Here is a 20,805-nt window from a genome sequence, read left to right on the forward strand (position 1 = left end):
TGAATAAATACGAAGTCATTAGGCGCACTTGTCTCAGTTTTTGGATTTAATTGCCTAGTTTGGTCAAGTAAAAGCTATTGCATATTTTTCATGGCATATGTAGGTTGCAGCGAGCCTGGGAGCGATCCAATCCATTTAGTAAAATTATTGCAGGATATTTAATTATGTGAATTAATTATATTACGTGCAAAAATATTCATTTTTGAGATTTATGCGATATTGCTTGTGGTTACTTTACTATCATTATTAAATCCGGTCGCCAGTTACCGGTCATGGGAGCATTATTAAATCCGCTCGCCAGTTACCGGTCCGGTCACCCGTTACCGGTCAGTTCAGTTGTTTTACCCAGTATACTGTGGCAGTAGTCTGATCAGACGTACATTATTAAACCCGGTCGCCAGTTACCGGTCCGGTCACCAGTTACCGGTCAGCTCAGTTCAGTTCAGTTCAGGGACCACTTGCGTAGACCATAATCTCACAAGAAAATTATTACAAGTTATTTCATGACAGGGCTCCAAAGAGCAACCATTTTCATTTATGATTTCCCAGTTCAGTGATGCACGTATTATAATTAATCATGACACGACATTTTTACGATATGCCTCATGACATGATATTTTCACTTGCATGCAATTTTACTATTTATTTACTTGTTATTTAGGATATATGCATGTTGATTGTTGTAGGTACTGATGATGTCGGGGCCGAGGACGGGGACCAGTGAGCTAGCTTGGGTCGGCAGTAGTGGAACCCGAGGACCTCATTTACAACACCTGCCATTTTTTTATGCTCAAACATTTTATCTGTTGTTGGATACTTTAACTTATTATTTTGGCGAGTAATAATTTCTTCCACTGCTATTTTGAACATTTAAACTTGATTTATCATTTGATTTTGTGAATTAGGCAATTTTGGTTATTTTAAAAAGAAAATTTTAAATTTTTCCGCAAATTTGCAAACACGAATTTTCGGGCCGTTATAGCTGGTATCAGAGCAATGATTCTGTATGGGGTTGTACTACTACTGACCACGAGAAGCTCGTGAAGTCACGTCTTCGGCCTGTAAGTTTTACATTTAGGCATTTTATTTAAAGCATGAATTATTTTATCAGCACGTTTTCATGAAATGTTTTTACGTTCAGATTTTAATTGTTCAGTGTTTATTTAAATAATAATAATAATAATAATAATAATAATAATAATAATAATAATAATAATAATAATAATAATAATAATAATAATAATAATAAATTATGGAATTATGCATGTTGGGTACGTTTGGAACTGGACATGTCTAAGAATTCGAATATTGGGCTTTAGGAGAGGTTGAAAATGATTTGACTATATTAATTTTTAGATCAATGATGTTGATGTCCTCCTTATGGGTTATAAGTTAATCTTGAAAATTATGGATGCTTTTGAGACTGTAGAATTTCTAAGAAATTATTAATTGTTCTTGGTTGCAAGTCGAGTAAATTTTTGAGTATTTCATATAAGCAATAGCGATTCGAAGACTACGACAATCTTTAGAATTATAAATGTACAATTTGAGGATTTTGATTATCTATGGAAATGTAAGATTAATTATGAGAATTTATGTAGGATGCATGCTCTACATAGTTGGATTTAAGGATTGAATTGCAGGAATTGAGAATTTTAAGGACCTAATTGTAATAACCAATTATTTGAGGACCTAAGTTCAAGAAAAAATTCTAATGGACCATTTTCGAATTTATCGAACTTTGGGATTAAATTTTGAGTTTCGAGAATTTTAAGGTTTAAGGAGACTAAGTCGAAAATTTTATGTGGACAAAGATGCAAATTTTGAAGAGTTGTAGGACCAAAATATAATTTTGAGAACTTTAAGGACCAAAATTGTAAAGTCCGAAATTTTTGAGGATTAAATTCGAACTTTGAGGAACATTTGGGTTACATCAGTAATTTTTCGAGATTATGGGAATTAATTTTGGGTTTAATAAACTTAAGACTATTGAACCTTATGATACGGGAAATCTATAAAATGAAATTGGAAATACTGAGGACTCATTGGTAATTGTGGAATTTTCGAGATTTAGAAAAAAGAATGGATGATATTCGAGGAAAGTAAGAATTAATTTTACAATTTTTAAGAAATTTGAGAACTTATTTAGTAGTAAGTGAGAATTGAACGGTTTAAATGGTAGGAATTTTCGGTTATTTAGGCTCGAAGGAAATATAGAATATTTAGATATTTGGATTATAATGTTATAATGAATGATAACCAAGGACATTGTAGGATGAATCAATCTTAGGCGTGAAAATGTAAGTGTTAGTGAAATCATGTTGTGGAAAATTAAGGATTTAAAGAGATGACGATTTAAGGTAAATTTGATCGGCTAGTTAAGTTAAGGATAAACATGGAGTTAGTAAATTTTTGGGAACATAAGTTTGATGTGTCACAAGTTTTAGTCATGATCTTAGCAGTTAAGATTATACCTTGTGAGAATTTAATTTTTAGGAAAGTTGGGTACGATGATGGTTAGTTTAATTGGTAGAAGCACGTAAGAGGTGAGGTTGACACCTTGTCTTGAGAAATTTTGGAAGTCATTAACAAACTTGGGACTAAACGGATATGCGTATTGGAATTATTTTATTCAAAGCTATTTGGATTAGGTAAGTTTGAATTTCAAATTTATGGGATATTTGTTCATACGGAAATTTTGAGTGAAATAAAAACAAAAGGGAATTAGTTTTGTTCAATATAAGTTATCAATTGATGAATATAAAGATTTTTTTATTAAATAAGGAATCTAAAAGCTTGATACGGGGATTCTAGAGTTCTATGGGTTATAAGTGAAATTGATTTATTAGAGTTAGTCTAATGCTATCATGGGCTAACTTATTAATTTTATACGCTAGTATCAATTAAGCATTAAAGATACGTAAGGGTGCGACGTTCGCTTCAATAAGGAAAGTCCAAGGACCTTAGGCCTCAATTATATTGTAATTGGGAAGAAAATGGTTTAAGCATGCAACTGATACTTGAAGGGCTTTCAAATATAGGTAGAAGTTTGATATTGAATAAATGGGTTTTATGAATTATCACTACTCGAAATTTAAGATTTGCGAAATTTAATATTTGGGATGTACTTGTAAATAATTAAGTTATGTAAATTTGGTGACATAAGATAAAGATACGATTCAAGGATCTTGGGCTAATCTTATTATGAGGTTGAAATAAGGTATAACCTCTAAGTGTTCTACTGAGAATAGAAGTCGATCAGTAAATTCTGGTACAAAGGTTTCTTAAGTCGAACTGCAGAAATGCTAATGCAATAGTTCGATGAATATTAGGGGTATAATAAAAGAAAAGTAAGGTGCGATAAGTTTGGACATTCATCTCTATTATGAGGAATTGCGAGATAAGTAAAATTCGAGTTCGTAGTAGAATAGAACTAACTCACCATAAGTTGTTTTAAGTTGCGCTTCACAAACAAGGACTTTGGTAGACAAATTTATTTAGGATTGAGGAGACGTAAGGACAGCTTAATATTTATCTTATCAGAGTAGCGCATCGGAAGTGTGGATTATTAGGATTCTAGAAGTAAGAGTCTAAACTTTTTGTTTATCAAGGATAAGCGAATTTCGAGGACGAAATTTCTTTTAAGGGCGGAAGGATTGTAGAACCCGTAAATCAGACTACGTATAAGTCATGCATAATTCTAGTATTTAAAATTAAAATGATTTTTATGGCATGAGTATTTAAATTTAATTATTTTCCGTAGCAGTTTAAATTTGTATCATTTCAGTTAATTCAGTGAGGCCGAACTGGAGTTGGAGTTTTGAGATAGAATTTAAGATTCACAAAACAAATCCAGAATTTATAGTAGCTAGCAAGTAAGTTAATTTAAGTTAAAAAGGAAGTTTAAGGAATTATTTAAGTTAAGGTGAGTAAAAAATAAATTCATTTAAGTTCTTTAATTAAGGGGTTAGTTCACTAAATTATTTAAAGGATAGGTGAGATTTTTAAGGGTTATAAATTTATCAACTAAACAACAATTTTCCTTCATTTTTATTGTTGAATTTCGGCCCCCTAGGTTACTAGGCAATTCCTTTGCCAACTCACCCTTTGACCCATTCTTTGTTAAGTTTAGCATGCAAGCCTTTTTAATTATTAACCATCCTTAACTAATTAATTCATAACCAATATCCTAACCTAGATTAGCAAGAAGGTCTAGACATCTAGTTGAAGAGTTTCTTCCTTTGCTTTTGAAAGTTGATCGAACCTGTTTTCCAAGCTGACAAGCATTGCATACTTTATCTTTGGCAAAATCAACGTTAGGCAGTCCAGATACTAGCTTAAGCTTACTAATGGTAGCAATGGATTTGAAATTTAGATGATTTAGCCTTTTATGCCATAGCCAGTTTTTATTTCCATTTAAAGCAACGAAACAGGTAGATGCATTTAAATTTTGATCATTCCATTCTACTCTATAGGTATTTTGACTTCGATAACCAGTCAACACATTAGAACCTGCATTAGTTTTAACCATGCATTTTTCTTTATGAAATTCAACCGTGTACCCATTGTCACAAAGTTGACTTATACTGATCAGATTGTAACATAACTTTTCTACTAGAAGAACATCTTTGATGATGATTTTGCCATGAGTAATCTTACCCTTACCCATAGCTTTACCTTTAGAGTTGTCACCGAAGGTGATTGTTGGTCCTTTGAGGTCTACAACTTCTGACAAGAGATCTTTATTTCCTGTCATATGTCTTGAGCATCCACTGTCTAAGAACCATGATGACTTTTCTATGTTTTTCTTCTTTAGTTCCTGAAAATGAAAGATTGGTACCCCTTTTTATTTGGGTCCAGGGTTAATTAGACCCTTAGGAATCCACACTTGAATTATCCTTGCGGATTTTTTGTGATGTGTTGCAGGGTAATCATGATCGAAAGCATACTCTGGTGATGAATGCAGTATATGTTGTTTGGGCCTTTGATTATCATCATTCAATCTATACCTCTTTTGAACTGGTCGGCAATTGTAGTAATTGTTAAGTCTGATTCTTGAGTGATATCTGGTTGACCCTTCGTATCCGGTTGGATTTGGCCTGGGTTTGCGCCAATATTGTTTGGATTTATCACTCTGAACATAACCCAAACCACATCGCCTCCCATTATTCTCAAGATTTATATTTTGAATGCCTTGAACTTTAGGCTCATCATTTTCATATACCGAGCTAGATCTGACAAATTTAATTGATCTTAAACTGTCTTTTTCTAGCAACGGTTGAGTTGAAGCTTCTGAGATATTGCAATCATTTATGCCGTAACCTAGCACAGTTCTATCTCCGGCTGGTTTCTGCATTTCATGTATCTTATCAAGAGAAGCAGAGGACTTGTTCCACATCTTGATGGTACTTAATAACCGTTTGTTTTCTTTTAATGTAGCATGGAACACTCTTCGTAAATCATCATTCTCAGCTGCTATCAGACTTAGCTTGACTTTCAAACTTTCAACCTCTTTGTGCTGCGAGCAGCTGGAGAAAGTTAATTTGTTTTTCAAGTCTTTCTTTTCTGCATCAGCTTCATTGAATTTCATATATAGTCCTTTGAACTCATTTACCATGTCGTGAAGTGCTGTAACAAGATCTTCTCGTGTAAATTCTTCAGAATTAAAATCAAATACCATTTCATCAGTGGCTTCTTGATCTTCCTTGGCCATAAGACATTCGACTCTTTTGTCTTCACTTTCACTCGAAGATTCTTCAGAAGAAGACTTTTCTAACTCTGTTTCAGCCCATTTGCCTTTGTCTTCTTCTGCAACTAAAACTTTATGATTCTTTTTCTTGATGAATTTCTTGTCGTTTTTGAATCGTCTTCTATTCTCCTGTTTCTTTTCATCCTTCTTTGGCTTATTGCATTCTGCAATAAAATTTCCCTTCTTTCCACAGTTAAAACAACCTTGACCATCCTCAGTATGGTCCTTTTTAAAATAAGGTTTATTCATTTGAGATTGATTTTTGCGCATAAATTTACCAAATTTTTTAACAAACAGAGACATGGCTTCATTGCTTAGTTGCTCAGTCGATTTCTTACTTGTGGACTCTTCGACCGGAAGAGTCACTGTAGCCGCTGCCAAGGCCTTTGTTTGTTGGGTTGTGGACGGCTCTTCTTCGGTTCGTATCCCGAGCTCAAATTCATATGCTTTAAGATCAGCATATAGATCATGGAGTTCGAGTTTGTTTAGATCTTTGGATTCTCGCATGGCTATAGTTTTCACATCCCATTCTCTGGGAAGAGCTCTCATGACCTTTAAAGCAATTTCTCTGTTGGAGTACTCTTTTCCAAGTGAGGTGAGTTCGATGATAACGTTGCTGAATCGCTCATCAAATTCTGCAAGAGTTTCTCCTGGCTTCATCTTTGCATTGTCGAATTTTTGAATAGCCACTGTCAGTTTGTTTTCTTTGGTCTGATCATTTCCTTCGCACAATTGAGTGAGTTTTTTCCATATTTCTTTAGCAGTGGTGCAGGTCTTGATTTTGGCGAACATGTTCTTATCCAGAAATTTGCATTGCAATCATTTCTAATTAAAACTTTGGTCATAAAAACATCTTTGTACCATCTGAATTCAGATAGCGTAGGACATCTTAAATTCATTAATTGTTCTTGAGACCTATCTAATTGAAGCTCATTAGCTCCAATAAAATTAGATAAAATTGTATAAATAAGTGTATTAACTGCATCCGACTCTTCTCTTCCATTAAGATCAATTATAAAAGAGTTAAGAATTTTAATTCTTTGCAACTTTTGAAAGATAAAAAATCACACCAACCTTGAAGTTGACCTGTGAAACAAATAATAATAGCTTGAAAAATTTGCCTATCATTATTACCCTTTATTTTTGCGGCAGAAGCGTATATTAGCATTTGTTTAATAACAGTCTTTATCTGATATTCAGATTTTCCATCTATATTCCATTCAGTAATAGCTTCGCCATTAAACTGAACATAATCTTTCTTTTCTTCAATTTGAAGATTGATTGGTGTTGCTTTTTATAAAAAGGTTTTACAATTGAAACTTTATGCATTTTATTTATTTGCATTTCATCTTCTGAAGATTTTGAAAAAATTTCAAATTGTTCAGATTTGGTAATTACCGACAATTGAACCGTTTTCTTTTATATTAATTTTTTGTAATCTGTCTATTAGACCTTCCATAAAATCTTCATATTTTTTGGAGCTTAAAAGAAAAATTTATTTTTTAAGATTAGGAGGTGGTTTTATCATTAGAGCTTTCGAACTTTCACCTCTAGAAATTTCTTGTTTAGGTTTAGATAAAATTTCTTCTATTCTAGTAGTTTGATTTCTTAAAGAATGTAAAGTGAGATTAGTAAAATTATTTTACTGAATTATATGGTCAAAATTACCATGTCCTAACTCAGATTTTACGGGAGTAGCATAAATCTCTTTATTACCCTTTTAATTTGTAAAGTAGTAAAAGGAGGATGAATCTCAAAAGATTCTTCTCCAGTTTCATTAACATATAATTTATATGTTTATTTAAGAGTATTTATAAAAGACTCATCTCTAAAATTTGGAAATATTTTATTTCTTGCTGGAAAATATAAAGTTTCTAGCCATTTGAAAAAATATAAATTTAATTTAGTTTCCTCAACCCATTCTTTATATCTTAAAGAATATAAAGTGAAACGACCCAGATTTTTTTTTTAAAATTTGAATAAGAAATAAAAAAATTTCTTATTAATACAAACTCGAGTCGTCACTAAAAATAAAATACACTCATGCAACATAAATAAGAATTTTTTTTACAATACACAACCCAGTTTAATAATATCATAGTACTGCAAATTCAACTTTATAAAATACATAAATAATACAACACTGGCGGCCCTCGGGTTTTCAACTGCCGCAGTACGATGCCACTCATTGATCACCGCCCCTAGTATCCTCATCAACAACATCTGCATCAATCAAGTATAGTGAGTCTAAAAAGACTCAACATGCATATACGTGGATAAAAAATTATACGTAATAAAAATCATGTGATTTTAACATATTTGATACATGATAAATTGAACCTGAATAAAAAATATGTATGACTTGGCTTCTATACATGAAAATAATTTCCTGAGAACAAACTGTAGTCTTAACATAAGTATGTCATAATATGATGAGAACATAACTGGCATGACACTGTGTGAGGGTGGAATATACTGTTCATAATACTGATATCTGCTTTTCGAATTGTGGCACACATGAATCGTTTGATCAAACTATACCATAGTACTAGGCTTGTAAGGATCATCCAAGTTCTGGGTCTGGATGTCCAATCATAACACATATAACTGAATCTATTGGATAGTTCGCCAGATACGTGTACTCTGGGTTCCTAACCCATATTTTGGAGTGTTCACCGGTCACGATACCTGAATTCCAAACCCGTAAAATGAGTGGCCACAAAACAGTTAAATATCTCAAAAATATACTTTTAAGACATGTCATACCTGATATCATACTTATACACTTTGTAGACTTCGTTGGATTGTTCTCGGGTTCGCTGCAATTGAACTTGACTTACAACTCAAAACTAGTCCCAAATCGTATACGTGTAACTCCCAAAATTCATTCGACGACTTAGGATCTACCAGTTGACAAGATACTCGAATCAACCTTAAACAACTTGTTACTTACTGTCCAAAAACCCAAACATGACCCAAACACTTTCAAACAACCCAAAATAAAATAAGAAAGTTTACGACTCTAGCCAATCCCAAGAAATGGCACTTTACAGCTTACAGAAACAATAGAATTTCTAAACACAAACCGACTCGAATCAACCTCGAACAAAAACTTAGACTCGACCCTAAGACACTTATTAAGAACATGACACTGCTCAAAACCACTCAGGAAATGATCTCAAACCCGAACACACACCAAAACCTTGAACAAAGATGTTATTGCACAATTAAGACAGCTTGAGCGGTTTTACGAGAAAAATCATAACTCCTTCGTTTCTTATCGAAAAATTACGAATTTTATATCGAATCGAAGATAACACAATAAAATACAGTTTTTGTGTTGAAACCATTTTCAGAAAATGGACGGATAGATACCAGAATTTAAAACTACAAAAGATCGGATTTCTAGAGCTTGCTGTCAAAAATATTCTTTGGACAAATTGTGTGGTTTTGCAAGAAAAATCATATCTCCCTCATTTCTTATTCAAAAATTACGAATTTTATATTGAATCGAAGATAACACAATGAACTACAATTTTTGTGTGGAAATCATTTTCAGAAAATGGATGGATAGATACCAGTTTTCGAAACAATGAAAGTAAAATACACACCCAGAAACCCACTGCACAATGAACTCATGCTATCAACTCTTACCTCCCCCCCTCCCCCTCTAAGTGCTATAAATCCTCAACCAACATACCAACATGGTTTTAAAACATATAAGAACACGATCATAAGCAGTCATGTTAGCCCGGACCATCCAACGTCGCCTACAATATGAAAACGTGAGAAACAAGTGTATAATCTTGACATGAACATAAATCTTGAACATACTTGTATGAAAATGTTTCTCACAAACATGAATGCTTGAAAATCCATACTATTACTTGATTGATGCGAAAAGAAACGTAATATACATGCTTTTGGTCTTGAAACGTAGAGAATCTCGCAAATCTCGACGATCCGGACACGAGGAAGAAATTTGGAGCTTTTTGCTATTCTCAAATGGTAGAACCGGTGGAAATGGAGCTCAAGAACACTTGAGGAGAGAAGGGAATTAATGAGGGGAAATGGAGGAGAATTGATGGGCATGTGAAGTTTCTTCCGGAGAAGACTTGGCCAAAGTCTTGAAGATTTGAGGCTAGTAGGGTTGATTTAGGGTATTTTAGGGATAATTTAAATATATTGAGTAGGTTTAAACTAATTAATCAATATATGGTGTAGTCCAAATAAAATTTTAGACTACTCGAGGCTTGAAAACTGATACATAAAAATATTCCTAAATTTACTAATTTTGCACAACAATTAAGGGAAAATAAAATACTAATTGTCAGAAAATAAAATACTCCATAACTTAAAATAATTTTTGGGCATTGAATTTGGCTCAAAAATAAATATCTCAAATATCCTATCCCCGGTCCGATCTCGTGTATTTTCATGTAAAACTGGAACTCAAATAATACAATTAAATATATACATGAATAAAATAATATGTAATTACATAAATATATTTATAACAATTAAATATGGTGCATGCATAATTTAAAATAATATAAATGTATCATGTTTGATTTTACGTATACTATTAAATTTTCAGGGCGTTATATAAAGCTTGTTGCTTTGGGTTTAAACAACTTAAAAACCATTTTTTCTTATCTAATTTTTAAATTTTTCTAAAATTTTTTGAATAAGATTATTATGATTAATAACCATAACATTATAACCCATATCAGAAAAAGTGGGAGAGTTAGATTTTCTATTATTAACAGAATAACTTCTTTGAAATCGAGAAGTACTAGATTCAAGAAGATCAACCTTATATTCTGGTTGAGATATTTTTTCAAAATCAGATATAGAAGAAGTAGAATTTCTACTTTCTTCAGGAAGTTTAATTCGTAGATGTCTTTGATATGAGAATTTTATTTCAACATAACCATCTACGTATTGAACTATACTTTTTAGTTTCTAGATTCTTCTTTAATAGTAGGAGCAATATTCTCCATTTTCCAGATTTCTGGCAAAGTAACTTGATTCCAATTTATTGTTTTGGGAATCATAATATTACTTTTATTAATATCTTTTATAAAGAGTGTAGTTTCACCTCTTTTTGAATTAATTTGATTAGTATTATTTCTAAAATTAGAAATTGTAGAATTCATAACTTTATAACAAATTCTATTCATGTCGAAGCCTTCAATTTTTATATTTAAGGTGAGGGCTTTCATGATATTTGGATCAGAAAGAGATATCGGAAAATTGATAAAACAACTAAAATGTATTGGACCTTCACATAATGAGGACTCTATTATTCCTAATAAGGAATCTTCAAATTTGTTATGCCTTTGATCACGTACAATAATCAAGGCAGAAGTATTTAAACCTAATCGTGTAAAAGGTTTTAAACCTACTTGAATCATACCTAGATGCATAAACTTATAACACCTATAATACTACTATAATTCTCTATAATCCACTATGATACCCAAAAATTATTAATTCGACGAATCTTATTTTCTCGTCAAAAATGCTAAAATGACCCCATAATCCTCTTAAAATTTGCAATCAAGACCCAAAATTCTTGAATTCTCCAATTTAGCCCCAAATTTTTGCATTTTAGCCCTCCAAGTTTACGGATTCATACACTAAGACCTATGATCTTCGAATTATAGCAAAATCACCCTCTACATTTCCGAAAACTTGCAATTAATTCCCTCAAATTATTCTAATTCAGTCGCCTAAGATCATGATTCCTTAAAATTCAACTCATACTATAAAGTCCAAAATTATCTTCCTACACAGTATAAAGTTCGAAACATGTTGTCCTAAATCACCAAGTTCAATTTGCCTCAACTTAATCTTAGATAGTGAAAAATTTTGAGAGACAAAACCAAATTCTCATCCCGTCTCTGAAGCCTAATTGTTCATACCATCCAAATCACGTAACCAACATGCATTTAATTTAAAGAAATGTTACGCCTTAAACGCATACAAATCTCGAGGATGAGATTAATGTTTTTAACATATCCCAAAGTTTTTGTTTTGATGATACCAAAACTTGGATTAAAAATGTACTAATGTTTTATATTGAGGCATGCAGGAAATTAAGAACAAGGTTACGTTCGGAAGATCCGAAATTTGGTTCGGACGTTCCGAAATTGTGCCAATCAGAAGCAAAATAGAAGCTGTTCGGAAGCTGCGAGGAGCAAGTTCGGACGTTCCGAAGACTGGATCGGACGTTCCGAACACAAGCAATCAAATCACTTCAATCCGGAGACAAATTGATCTGACTGTTGATTGAGTAGATTTCGGACGCTACGATGGACATGATCGGAAGCTACGAAGTGTTGAAGATTTCAAATCTCCGGAAACGCGGGAATGTTTGTACGGTACGAACTGGAGTTCGGACCTTCCGAAGTTGTTCATACACTGTCTAAAAGAACTGTTCAGAAGAAACGAAGTTTGATCGGTCCATCCGAAGCATATGTTCGGACCATACGAAGTCAAGAACGGAAGATCCGAAGTCATTCCAGAATTACGCAAATTGATTTCAATCACATCGGACGTTCCGAAGTATAAACAGAAGATCCGAACCTTGGCGTCCAAGACTAGTATAAATAGGCCTTTCAGGATGCATTCTCAATCATCCCACTCCATTCTCTCTTGTCTCTTACAAAGCTTTCTACTATCTCTTGTGTGCGTTGATTAAAAGAGTTGTAATATCAAAAGAGTTGTAGAAAAAGAGTGAAAGTAATACTCTCGAGTGGGTTGTAAAGTTCGTGGCTATCCTTGGAGCCCTCAAGGCCAAGTAGACGCATCGAGGCGTGGTTGTAAAAGCTAGCTTGGAGCTCCTAAAGCCAAGTCGTCATAGTGATACCTCGATCCTCATCGAGAAGGGGAGACGTAGACGATTCTTCGTCGAACTTCCATAAACATCTCTATCCCTCTTTACTTTACGCATTTACTTTACTACGCATTTATTTTACGCACTTACTTTACGCATTCATTTTTATTTGTGATTGTCCCTCAAGTCTTCCGCTTGCAATTTTTGCAAACTCGTTTTAAAAACGCTAAAGGGCCTTAAAGAACCTATTCACCCCCCCTTTAGGTTCTTCAAGTGGTATCAGAGCCAGGTTTTTCAAAATCTTTTAAAATGGCCAATCTAGCAAGCGAGTATGCCCAAGGACAATCCACAAATCGTCCCCCTCTTTTCAATGGTACCAATTACGGATATTGGAAGAATAGAATATCTCTATACATCCAATCCGTCGATTACGACCTTTGGAAAATAACGGTGAAATGTCCCTATATCCCCATGAAAACGGTGGATGATAAGGAAATTCCTAAGGGAATGGATGACCTCACCAAGGACGATATGAAACTTATCTCTCAAAATGCTAAAGCTATGAATATTCTTCATTGTTTCCTAGATATGAATGAATACAACCGAATCTCGGCTTGCACCTCCGCCAAAGAGATTTGGGACAAATTGGAGATTTGCCACGAGGGAACCAATCAAGTCAAAGAAACGAAGATAGATCTTCTCCAACTCAAGTACGAGACCTTTGAGATGGAACCCAAGGAGGATATCGACACCATGTTCCGGCGGCTCACCCAAATCATCAATGAGCTTGCCCAACTTGGTGAGAACTACCCAACTAAACAAGTGTGGAGGAGAGCCCTTCGAGCACTACCCGCGGAATGGGATGCAAAGCGCACGGCTATCATTGAATCCAACAAGGGAGATGCGGCATCCTACGACCTTGATCAACTTCATGGGACCTTAAAGACCCATGAACTTGAAGTATCTACCCGGAAGGAGACAAAGAAAGATGACGACAAAGTAAAGGCGAAAGGGATCGCCTTGACCAGTCAACTTGAAGATAGCGACGATGAAGAAATGGCACTCCTCACTAGAAAGTTCAAAAGATTCATGCGGAGTTCCAACTTCAACAAGAAGGACAAAAAGATTGAGAAGGAAGTAACCTGCTACAACTGTCAACAAAAGTGTCACTATGCAAACGAGTGTCCCTCCAAGAAGAAGGCCGGTAAAGACAAGAAGAAGGCCCTTCTAGCCACGTGGAGCGACAGCGACAACGAAGAGGAGTCTACCCTATGCTTCATGGCAAAGGAAGATCATCTGACCGACTCGGATGACGACGAGGTACCCTCTTACGATGAATTACTCTCCGCTTACACTAGTATGTACAATAAGGCTAAGTCACTTAGAAATGAGAATAAGCAACTTAAAACTGAACTAGAAGCTAGGATGCATGACAACACTACGCTCAAGACAAACCTAAGAGACTTAGAGAAAGCCTTCAACAAGTTCAATGTGAGTAGCGGTAAACTAGAAAACCTCTTGAGCATGCAAAGGTGTAACTCCGACAAAGGAGGTCTAGGATATGAAAAGAAATCAGTCAACTTCGCTAGTCTTATCGCAAAGGCAAAACTAAGAACACCACCAACATGCACTTACTGTTGTAAGATAGGCCACATAAGACCTAAATTCAAGAAACTTAGACACCAACACAATAAGAATAGTTATTGGAAATGGATCCCCAAATCCCCAACTACTACTAACCTCAAAGGACCCAAAGAAACGGGTACCAACTATCAAATTGTATCTCAATCTTATAGGGACAAAGGGGAGACAAGTTATCGAGCACTTGGTATCTTGACAGTGGATGCTCTCGACACATGACGGGAGAAAAGAAGCTGCTACAATCCATTCGACCAAAAGAAAAGGGATCGGTGACCTTTGAAGACAACAGCAAAGGGATCATAGAAGGCATCGGCTCAATAGGTATATCTAACTCTACTATTATTGATGATGTACTTCTTGTGAAAGGACTTAAACATAACCTCCTAAGCATTAGTCAATTGTGCGATAAGGGTTATGAAGTCAAATTCACACCACACGATTGCACTGTATCACTCACAACTGACAAATCATTTAGTTTCAAAGGTTATAGAAGTGAAAATGTATACAAGGTCGATTTAAAGATTTCATCTTTTTCAAAAATAAAAAGCCTTGTAACATTAAATGTTGATGACAACATTCTTTGGCATAGACGACTTGGTCATGTTGGGATGAGCACCATAGAAAAACTTTTAAAACTTGACCTAGTTTCCGGAATGCCAAAGCTGAATTTAAAATTAGATTCTTTTTGTGATGCTTGTCAACTTGGTAAACACACAAAGGAATCTTTCAAAAATAAAAATTTTGTATCCACTTCTATGCCCCTTGAATTACTTCACCTAGATTTATGTGGTCCCTCGAGGACAACTAGTCTAGGAGGTAAATCCTATGCTTTTGTCATTGTGGATGATTTTTCACGTTTTACTTGGACATTGTTTTTAGCCCACAAAAGTGATGCCTTTGATCATTTCAAAATTTTTGTCAAAAAGGTTGAAAATGAGAAAAATCTTTTGATCAAACAAATCCGTAGTGACCACGGAACGGAATTTCAAAATGAAAATTTTTCAATTTTTTGTCAAAGCAAAGGCATTGGTCACAACTTTTCTTGTCCTAGAACTCCTCAACAAAACGGTGTCGTTGAGAGGAAGAATAGGACCCTAGTAGAGATTGCAAGGACCATGCTATGTGAGCATTCTCTACCAAAATATTTTTGGGCTGAAGCGATGAGTTCTGCTTGTTACATCATCAATCGCGTATCAATAAGGCCAATTCTCAAGAAAACTCCATACGAACTATGGAGAGGGAGAAAGCCTAACATTTCTTACTTCCGCGCTTTTGGATCAAAATGCTTCATCCACAACAATGGTAAGGTCAACCTGGGTAAGTTCGATGCTAAATCGGACAAAGGTATCTTTCTTGGTTACTCTACTTCTAGCAAAGCATATAGAGTCTTTAATAAACGCACTTTACTAGTTGAAGAATCTATACATGTCATATTTGATGAAACTAACCCTTGCTTGCCTAGACCTGTTGTTTCTGATGATGATGATATAGATATCCTTGGCGAAGAGTTGGAGTCCACAAGCCTAGATGATGTTCCTAAAGATCAAGAGGACGCACCTCTTCCGAAGGAGTGGACTACGCACAAGGATCATCCCATGGACCTCATCATTGGTAGCCCATCGAAGGGAGTATCTACTCGCTCCTCTAATATGTGAAATTATCTTGCTTTTCTTTCTCACATAGAGCCTAAGAACATAGAAGAAGCTTTACTTGATGATTCTTGGATTATTGCTATGCAAGATGAACTAAATGAATTTAGAAGGAATAAAGTTTGGAATCTTGAACCTAGACCCACTGATAGACCTGTCATAGGAACTAAATGGGTATTTAGGAACAAGTTAGATGAGCATGGTACAATCACTAGAAATAAAGCTAGGCTAGTAGCTAAAGGATATAGTCAAGAAGAGGGAATTGATTATGATGAGACTTATGCCCCTGTTGCTAGACTAGAATCCATTCGCATGCTACTTGCTTTTGCTTGCTCTAGAGACTTTAAATTGTTTCAAATGGATGTTAAAAGTGATTTTCTTAATGGTGATTTGAAAGAAGAAGTGTATGTTGAGCAACCTGTTGGTTTTGAAGATGTGCACTTATCTGATTATGTGTATAAACTTGATAAGGCTTTGTATGGTTTGAAACAAGCTCCTAGAGCTTGGTATGAGAAATTGTCTACTTTCTTGCTGTCTAATGGTTTTTGTAGGGGTAAAGTTGATATTACCTTGTTTACCTTGACTAAAGATAATGATTTGCTGATAGTACAAATATATGTAGATGATATTATTTTTGGTGCTACTAATGAACACTTGTGTAGAGATTTTTCTAAGCTTATGCAGGATCACTTTGAGATGAGCATGATGGGCGAGCTCAACTACTTCCTTGGTCTCCAAATCAAGCAATGCAAGGATGGTTTCTTTGTCAACCAAGGGAAGTACATCAAGGAGATGCTCAAAAAGTTTGGGATGGAGTCTTCCAAAGCCTCATCCACACCTATGATCACGACAGTCAGACTCGACAAAGATGAGGGAGGTAAACCTGTTGACCAAAAGTTATTTCGTAGCATGATTGGCTCCCTACTCTATGCGACTGCTAGTAGACCTGACATTATGTTTAGTGTTTGCTTGTGTGCACGATTTCAATCATGTCCAAAGGAATCACACTTATTCGCCTTAAAACGCATTTTCAAATATCTTTCAAATACTCCAAATCTCGGATTATGGTATTCTAAGAACTCATTTTTCGATTTAAAAGCTTACTGTGATGCCGACTTTGGAGGATATAAGGTGGATAGAAAGAGCACTAGTGGTACTTGTTTCTTTTTGGGAAATTGCTTGGTGTCATGGTTTTCTAAAAAGCAAAACTGTGTTGCACTTTCAACGACCGAGGCCGAGTATATGGCTGCCGGTAGTTGTTGTGCACAAATTCTTTGGATGAAGTATCAATTACTCGACTATGGTGTTACTTTTTCAAAAATTCCAATCTTTTGTGATAATACAAGCACCATATGTCTAACAAAGAATCCAGTTCAACATTCTCGTACAAAACATATTGACATTTGACATCATTTTATTCGTGATCACATTGAGCAAAATGATGTTGAACTTCACTATGTTGACACCAAGAATCAAATTGCTGATATTTTTACAAAACCACTAGATGAATCTACTTTTAGTCGTTTGCGTGGTGAACTTGGCATGATTGAGTTGTAAACATTAGTCAAATACTTTCGTACATATTTGTTAAATTGAGGGGGAGTATTATTAATGTGAGCATTATAATGTCGGATAATACAAATTAATTTTATTTATCCATAATTATGGCTCAACATTCATTTATGTGTTAAATATTTTAAATTTTAGGTGTTCCTCATCTTGGCTACTTCGGAATCACCGTTCCTTATTCGGATGCTTCGTTTCACTTCGGATTCACCGAACGTGTTCGGATCGTTCGAGGATGCGGATTCTTAGCTTATGTTTTTGTTATTTTTGTTTATTTTATCTTTATGCATCATTGTATAAAATACTTGCATTTATTAGTGGATATTTTACCTGTTTATTTGTCTCTCTTTATGCTTATGTCTTTTTTATTATCGCAAAAATGGGGAGAATTTATTTGATTAAAATTGCTATTAATTCAACCTCTTAGACTTGTTATTTGATTAAGGGGGAGTTATTTAATAACCATTAGATTATGTTGATTATTGTTTCTCAATTTTTAACCAAGTTTTGTGATCATCAAAAAGGGGGAGATTGTTACGCCTTAAACGCATACAAATCTCGAGGATGAGATTAATGTTTTTAATGCTGTAACATATCCCAAAGTTTTTGTTTTGATGATACCAAAACTTGGATTAAAAATGTACTAATGTTTTATATTGAGGCATGCAGGAAATTAAGAACAAGGTTACGTTCGGAAGATCCGAAATTTGGTTCGGACGTTCCGAAATTGTGCCAATCAGAAGCAAAATAGAAGCTGTTCGGAAGCTGCGAGGAGCAAGTTCGGACGTTCCGAAGACTGGATCGGACGTTCCGAACACAAGCAATCAAATCACTTCAATCCGGAGACAAATTGATCTGACTGTTGATTGAGTAGATTTCGGACGCTACGATGGACATGATCGGAAGCTACGAAGTGTTGAAGATTTCAAATCTCCGGAAACGCGGGAATGTTCGGACGGTACGAACTGGAGTTCGGACCTTCCGAAGTTGTTCATACACTGTCTAAAAGAACTGTTCAGAAGAAACGAAGTTTGATCAGTCCCTCCGAAGCATATGTTCGGACCCTACGAAGTCAAGAACGGAAGATACGAAGTCATTCCAGAATTACGCAAATTGATTTCAATCACATCGGACGTTCCGAAGTATAAACAGAAGATCCGAACCTTGGCGTCCAAGACTAGTATAAATAGGCCTTTGAGGATGCATTCTCAATCATCCCACTCCATTCTCTCTTGTCTCTTACAAAGCTTTCTACTATCTCTTGTGTGCGTTGATTAAAAGAGTTGTAATATCAAAAGAGTTGTAGAAAAAGAGTGAAAGTAATACTCTCGAGTGGGTTGTAAAGTTCGTGGCTATCCTTGGAGCCCTCAAGGCCAAGTAGACGCATCGAGGCGTGGTTGTAAAAGCTAGCTTGGAGCTCCTAAAGCCAAGTCGTCATAGTGATACCTCGATCCTCATCGAGAAGGGGAGACGTAGACGATTCTTCGTCGAACTTCCATAAACATCTCTATCCCTCTTTACTTTACGCATTTACTTTACTACGCATTTATTTTACGCACTTACTTTACGCATTCATTTTTATTTGTGATTGTCCCTCAAGTCTTCCGCTTGCAATTTTTGCAAACTCGTTTTAAAAACGCTAAAGGGCCTTAAAGAACCTATTCACCCCCCCTTTAGGTTCTTCAAGAAAAAATGTAACCTCCAAATTTCTATTTCAGAAAAGCATTCAAATTTTTTTTTGCATATAAATTATAAAGCAGTAAACTCAGGCGTGACTTCTTGAGCTTCTCAAAGTGACAATAACACAACCCTTTCGGGATCCTTCGTTCTGATACCAACTGAAACGACACCTACTTTTTACATTGAAATTCTACTATTTTTTTCATCCATTAATATGAAAACCAACAATTGAAAATAACTTTAACAATTCCATAAATCAAAATAATTTAACAATCTAAATCTCAAGTGCATAAAATCCCTAAAATCGTCACTTACCAAAATTCGACTTCTACCTTTAATATGATCAAAATTTAACTTTAAAGTAAATAATAAAATCTCTAATAAAATCCTTAACAAAATCCTTTAAACTTTGCCTAACAATTTAGTGCGGAAAATAAAGTCTCTCGGGAGTGTACTGCCGTACTCGATCCACTCAAGCTTCAGCTAACCTCTCAATATCATCATCACCCGCAACATTCAAACATAGTAAGTCTAATGACACAGCACGTCCTAAACATGAGTAACAAGTAATACATATACAAGCACATGTATTAAAATCATACTTTTATTTAAAATAATTTAAGCATAAAGAAATCATAAATCGTAAAATTATAAAATCGTAAAGCTTTCATCATTTATCATTTTGGGTGAACTTTGATCCTTGAAAGTGACTAGCATTTTATCCTCTGGTCGACTGATCAGTCTTAGCTCACAATAGCGCATGGGGACGGGTAGAAGACACCGCCATAGAAATACATTCATCGGGCTCCCTCTTGAGCCTTTTCCCTCACGACATTCTCATAAATTGTAAATTCACTGTTTCTTCTTAAAACGGATCCCCCACATATCCTCTATATTATTTGTCGCAGTCAATTAATTTCCCTTAAATTTTTTTATCTTTTTTCTTTTTCAAGCATAAAATATATGGACTTTTCAAAAATAGTATTTTAACAATAAAAATTGCACAGTTTTACCATAAATAATAAAATTCCATATTTTCATCATAAACATTTTAAAATATCATTTAGCATATATTATGATTCTTCGGGACACTGCCAAGCCTTTCGTACTATCCGGGACACAAAATGATCATTTTATCCTTGGACCCGAAAATTCTCAATTTTGACATTTTCTTCCTCCTTTTATTGACCCAAGCCTATCCCAAATCGTCATATAAGCTTAAATTATTCCTTTATTATTTTTCTTAGACGTAAACCTAAGCCTTTCGATTTAATAACTTATTGACTAAACCATGAAGCGTTTTTTACTCGAATAAATTCAAAACTTAATATTTTCTTCCCAAATTTTAAACATAAAATTTTCATTCCTAAACTTAACATGACATCTTAAAATACACTCATAAACATTTCTTAGATGTAAAATTAAGCTCATCAACTAATTTCTCAATTCGTTTTTAAAACTTAACCATATGTCCCGTTTTTAACTCGTATCAACTCAAAACTTAATAAAACTTGAAATCGTAGCATATTAACACGGAATGTTCGATCCTGGGTGTGAGGACAGTGCCCACACCCAGGATCAAGGGTTGAGATTCATATAATGGAGAATAAAAAAATAAAAAAAAAAAAATTGGGCCAGAATAGGGTAAAATAATCCCATTAAAACCTTACTTACCTTTT

At 34.7% G+C, this 20,805-nt stretch overlaps 1 protein-coding gene across 1 annotated transcript; it reads right to left on the minus strand.

The window, feature by feature from the left end:
• Positions 1 to 4,189: 4,189 nt before the first annotated feature.
• LOC140835701 (uncharacterized) lies at positions 4,190 to 6,541 on the minus strand. The gene is made up of 3 exons (XM_073201106.1): positions 6,028 to 6,541; positions 4,889 to 5,913; positions 4,190 to 4,819 (listed from the first exon to the last, which is right to left on the minus strand). The coding sequence occupies exons 1-3, from the start codon at positions 6,539 to 6,541 to the stop codon at positions 4,190 to 4,192; spliced, it is 2,169 nt and encodes a 722-aa protein (XP_073057207.1).
• Between the last annotated feature and the right edge of the window lie 14,264 nt (positions 6,542 to 20,805).

This window comes from Primulina eburnea, chromosome 7 (assembly GCF_022965805.1).
Source record: "Primulina eburnea isolate SZY01 chromosome 7, ASM2296580v1, whole genome shotgun sequence".
NCBI lineage: Eukaryota > Viridiplantae > Streptophyta > Magnoliopsida > Lamiales > Gesneriaceae > Primulina > Primulina eburnea.

Coding starts and splice junctions, on each gene's coding strand:
- LOC140835701 (XM_073201106.1), bottom strand. CDS start 6,541: ATGTTCGCCAAAATCAAGACCTGCACCACTGCTAAAGAAATATGGAAA. Junction 5,914..6,027: donor TCTGTTTGTTAAAAAATTTG/GTAAATTTATGC, acceptor ATTTTATTGCAG/AATGCAATAAGCCAAAGAAG. Junction 4,820..4,888: donor AATCCGCAAGGATAATTCAA/GTGTGGATTCCT, acceptor TTTCATTTTCAG/GAACTAAAGAAGAAAAACAT.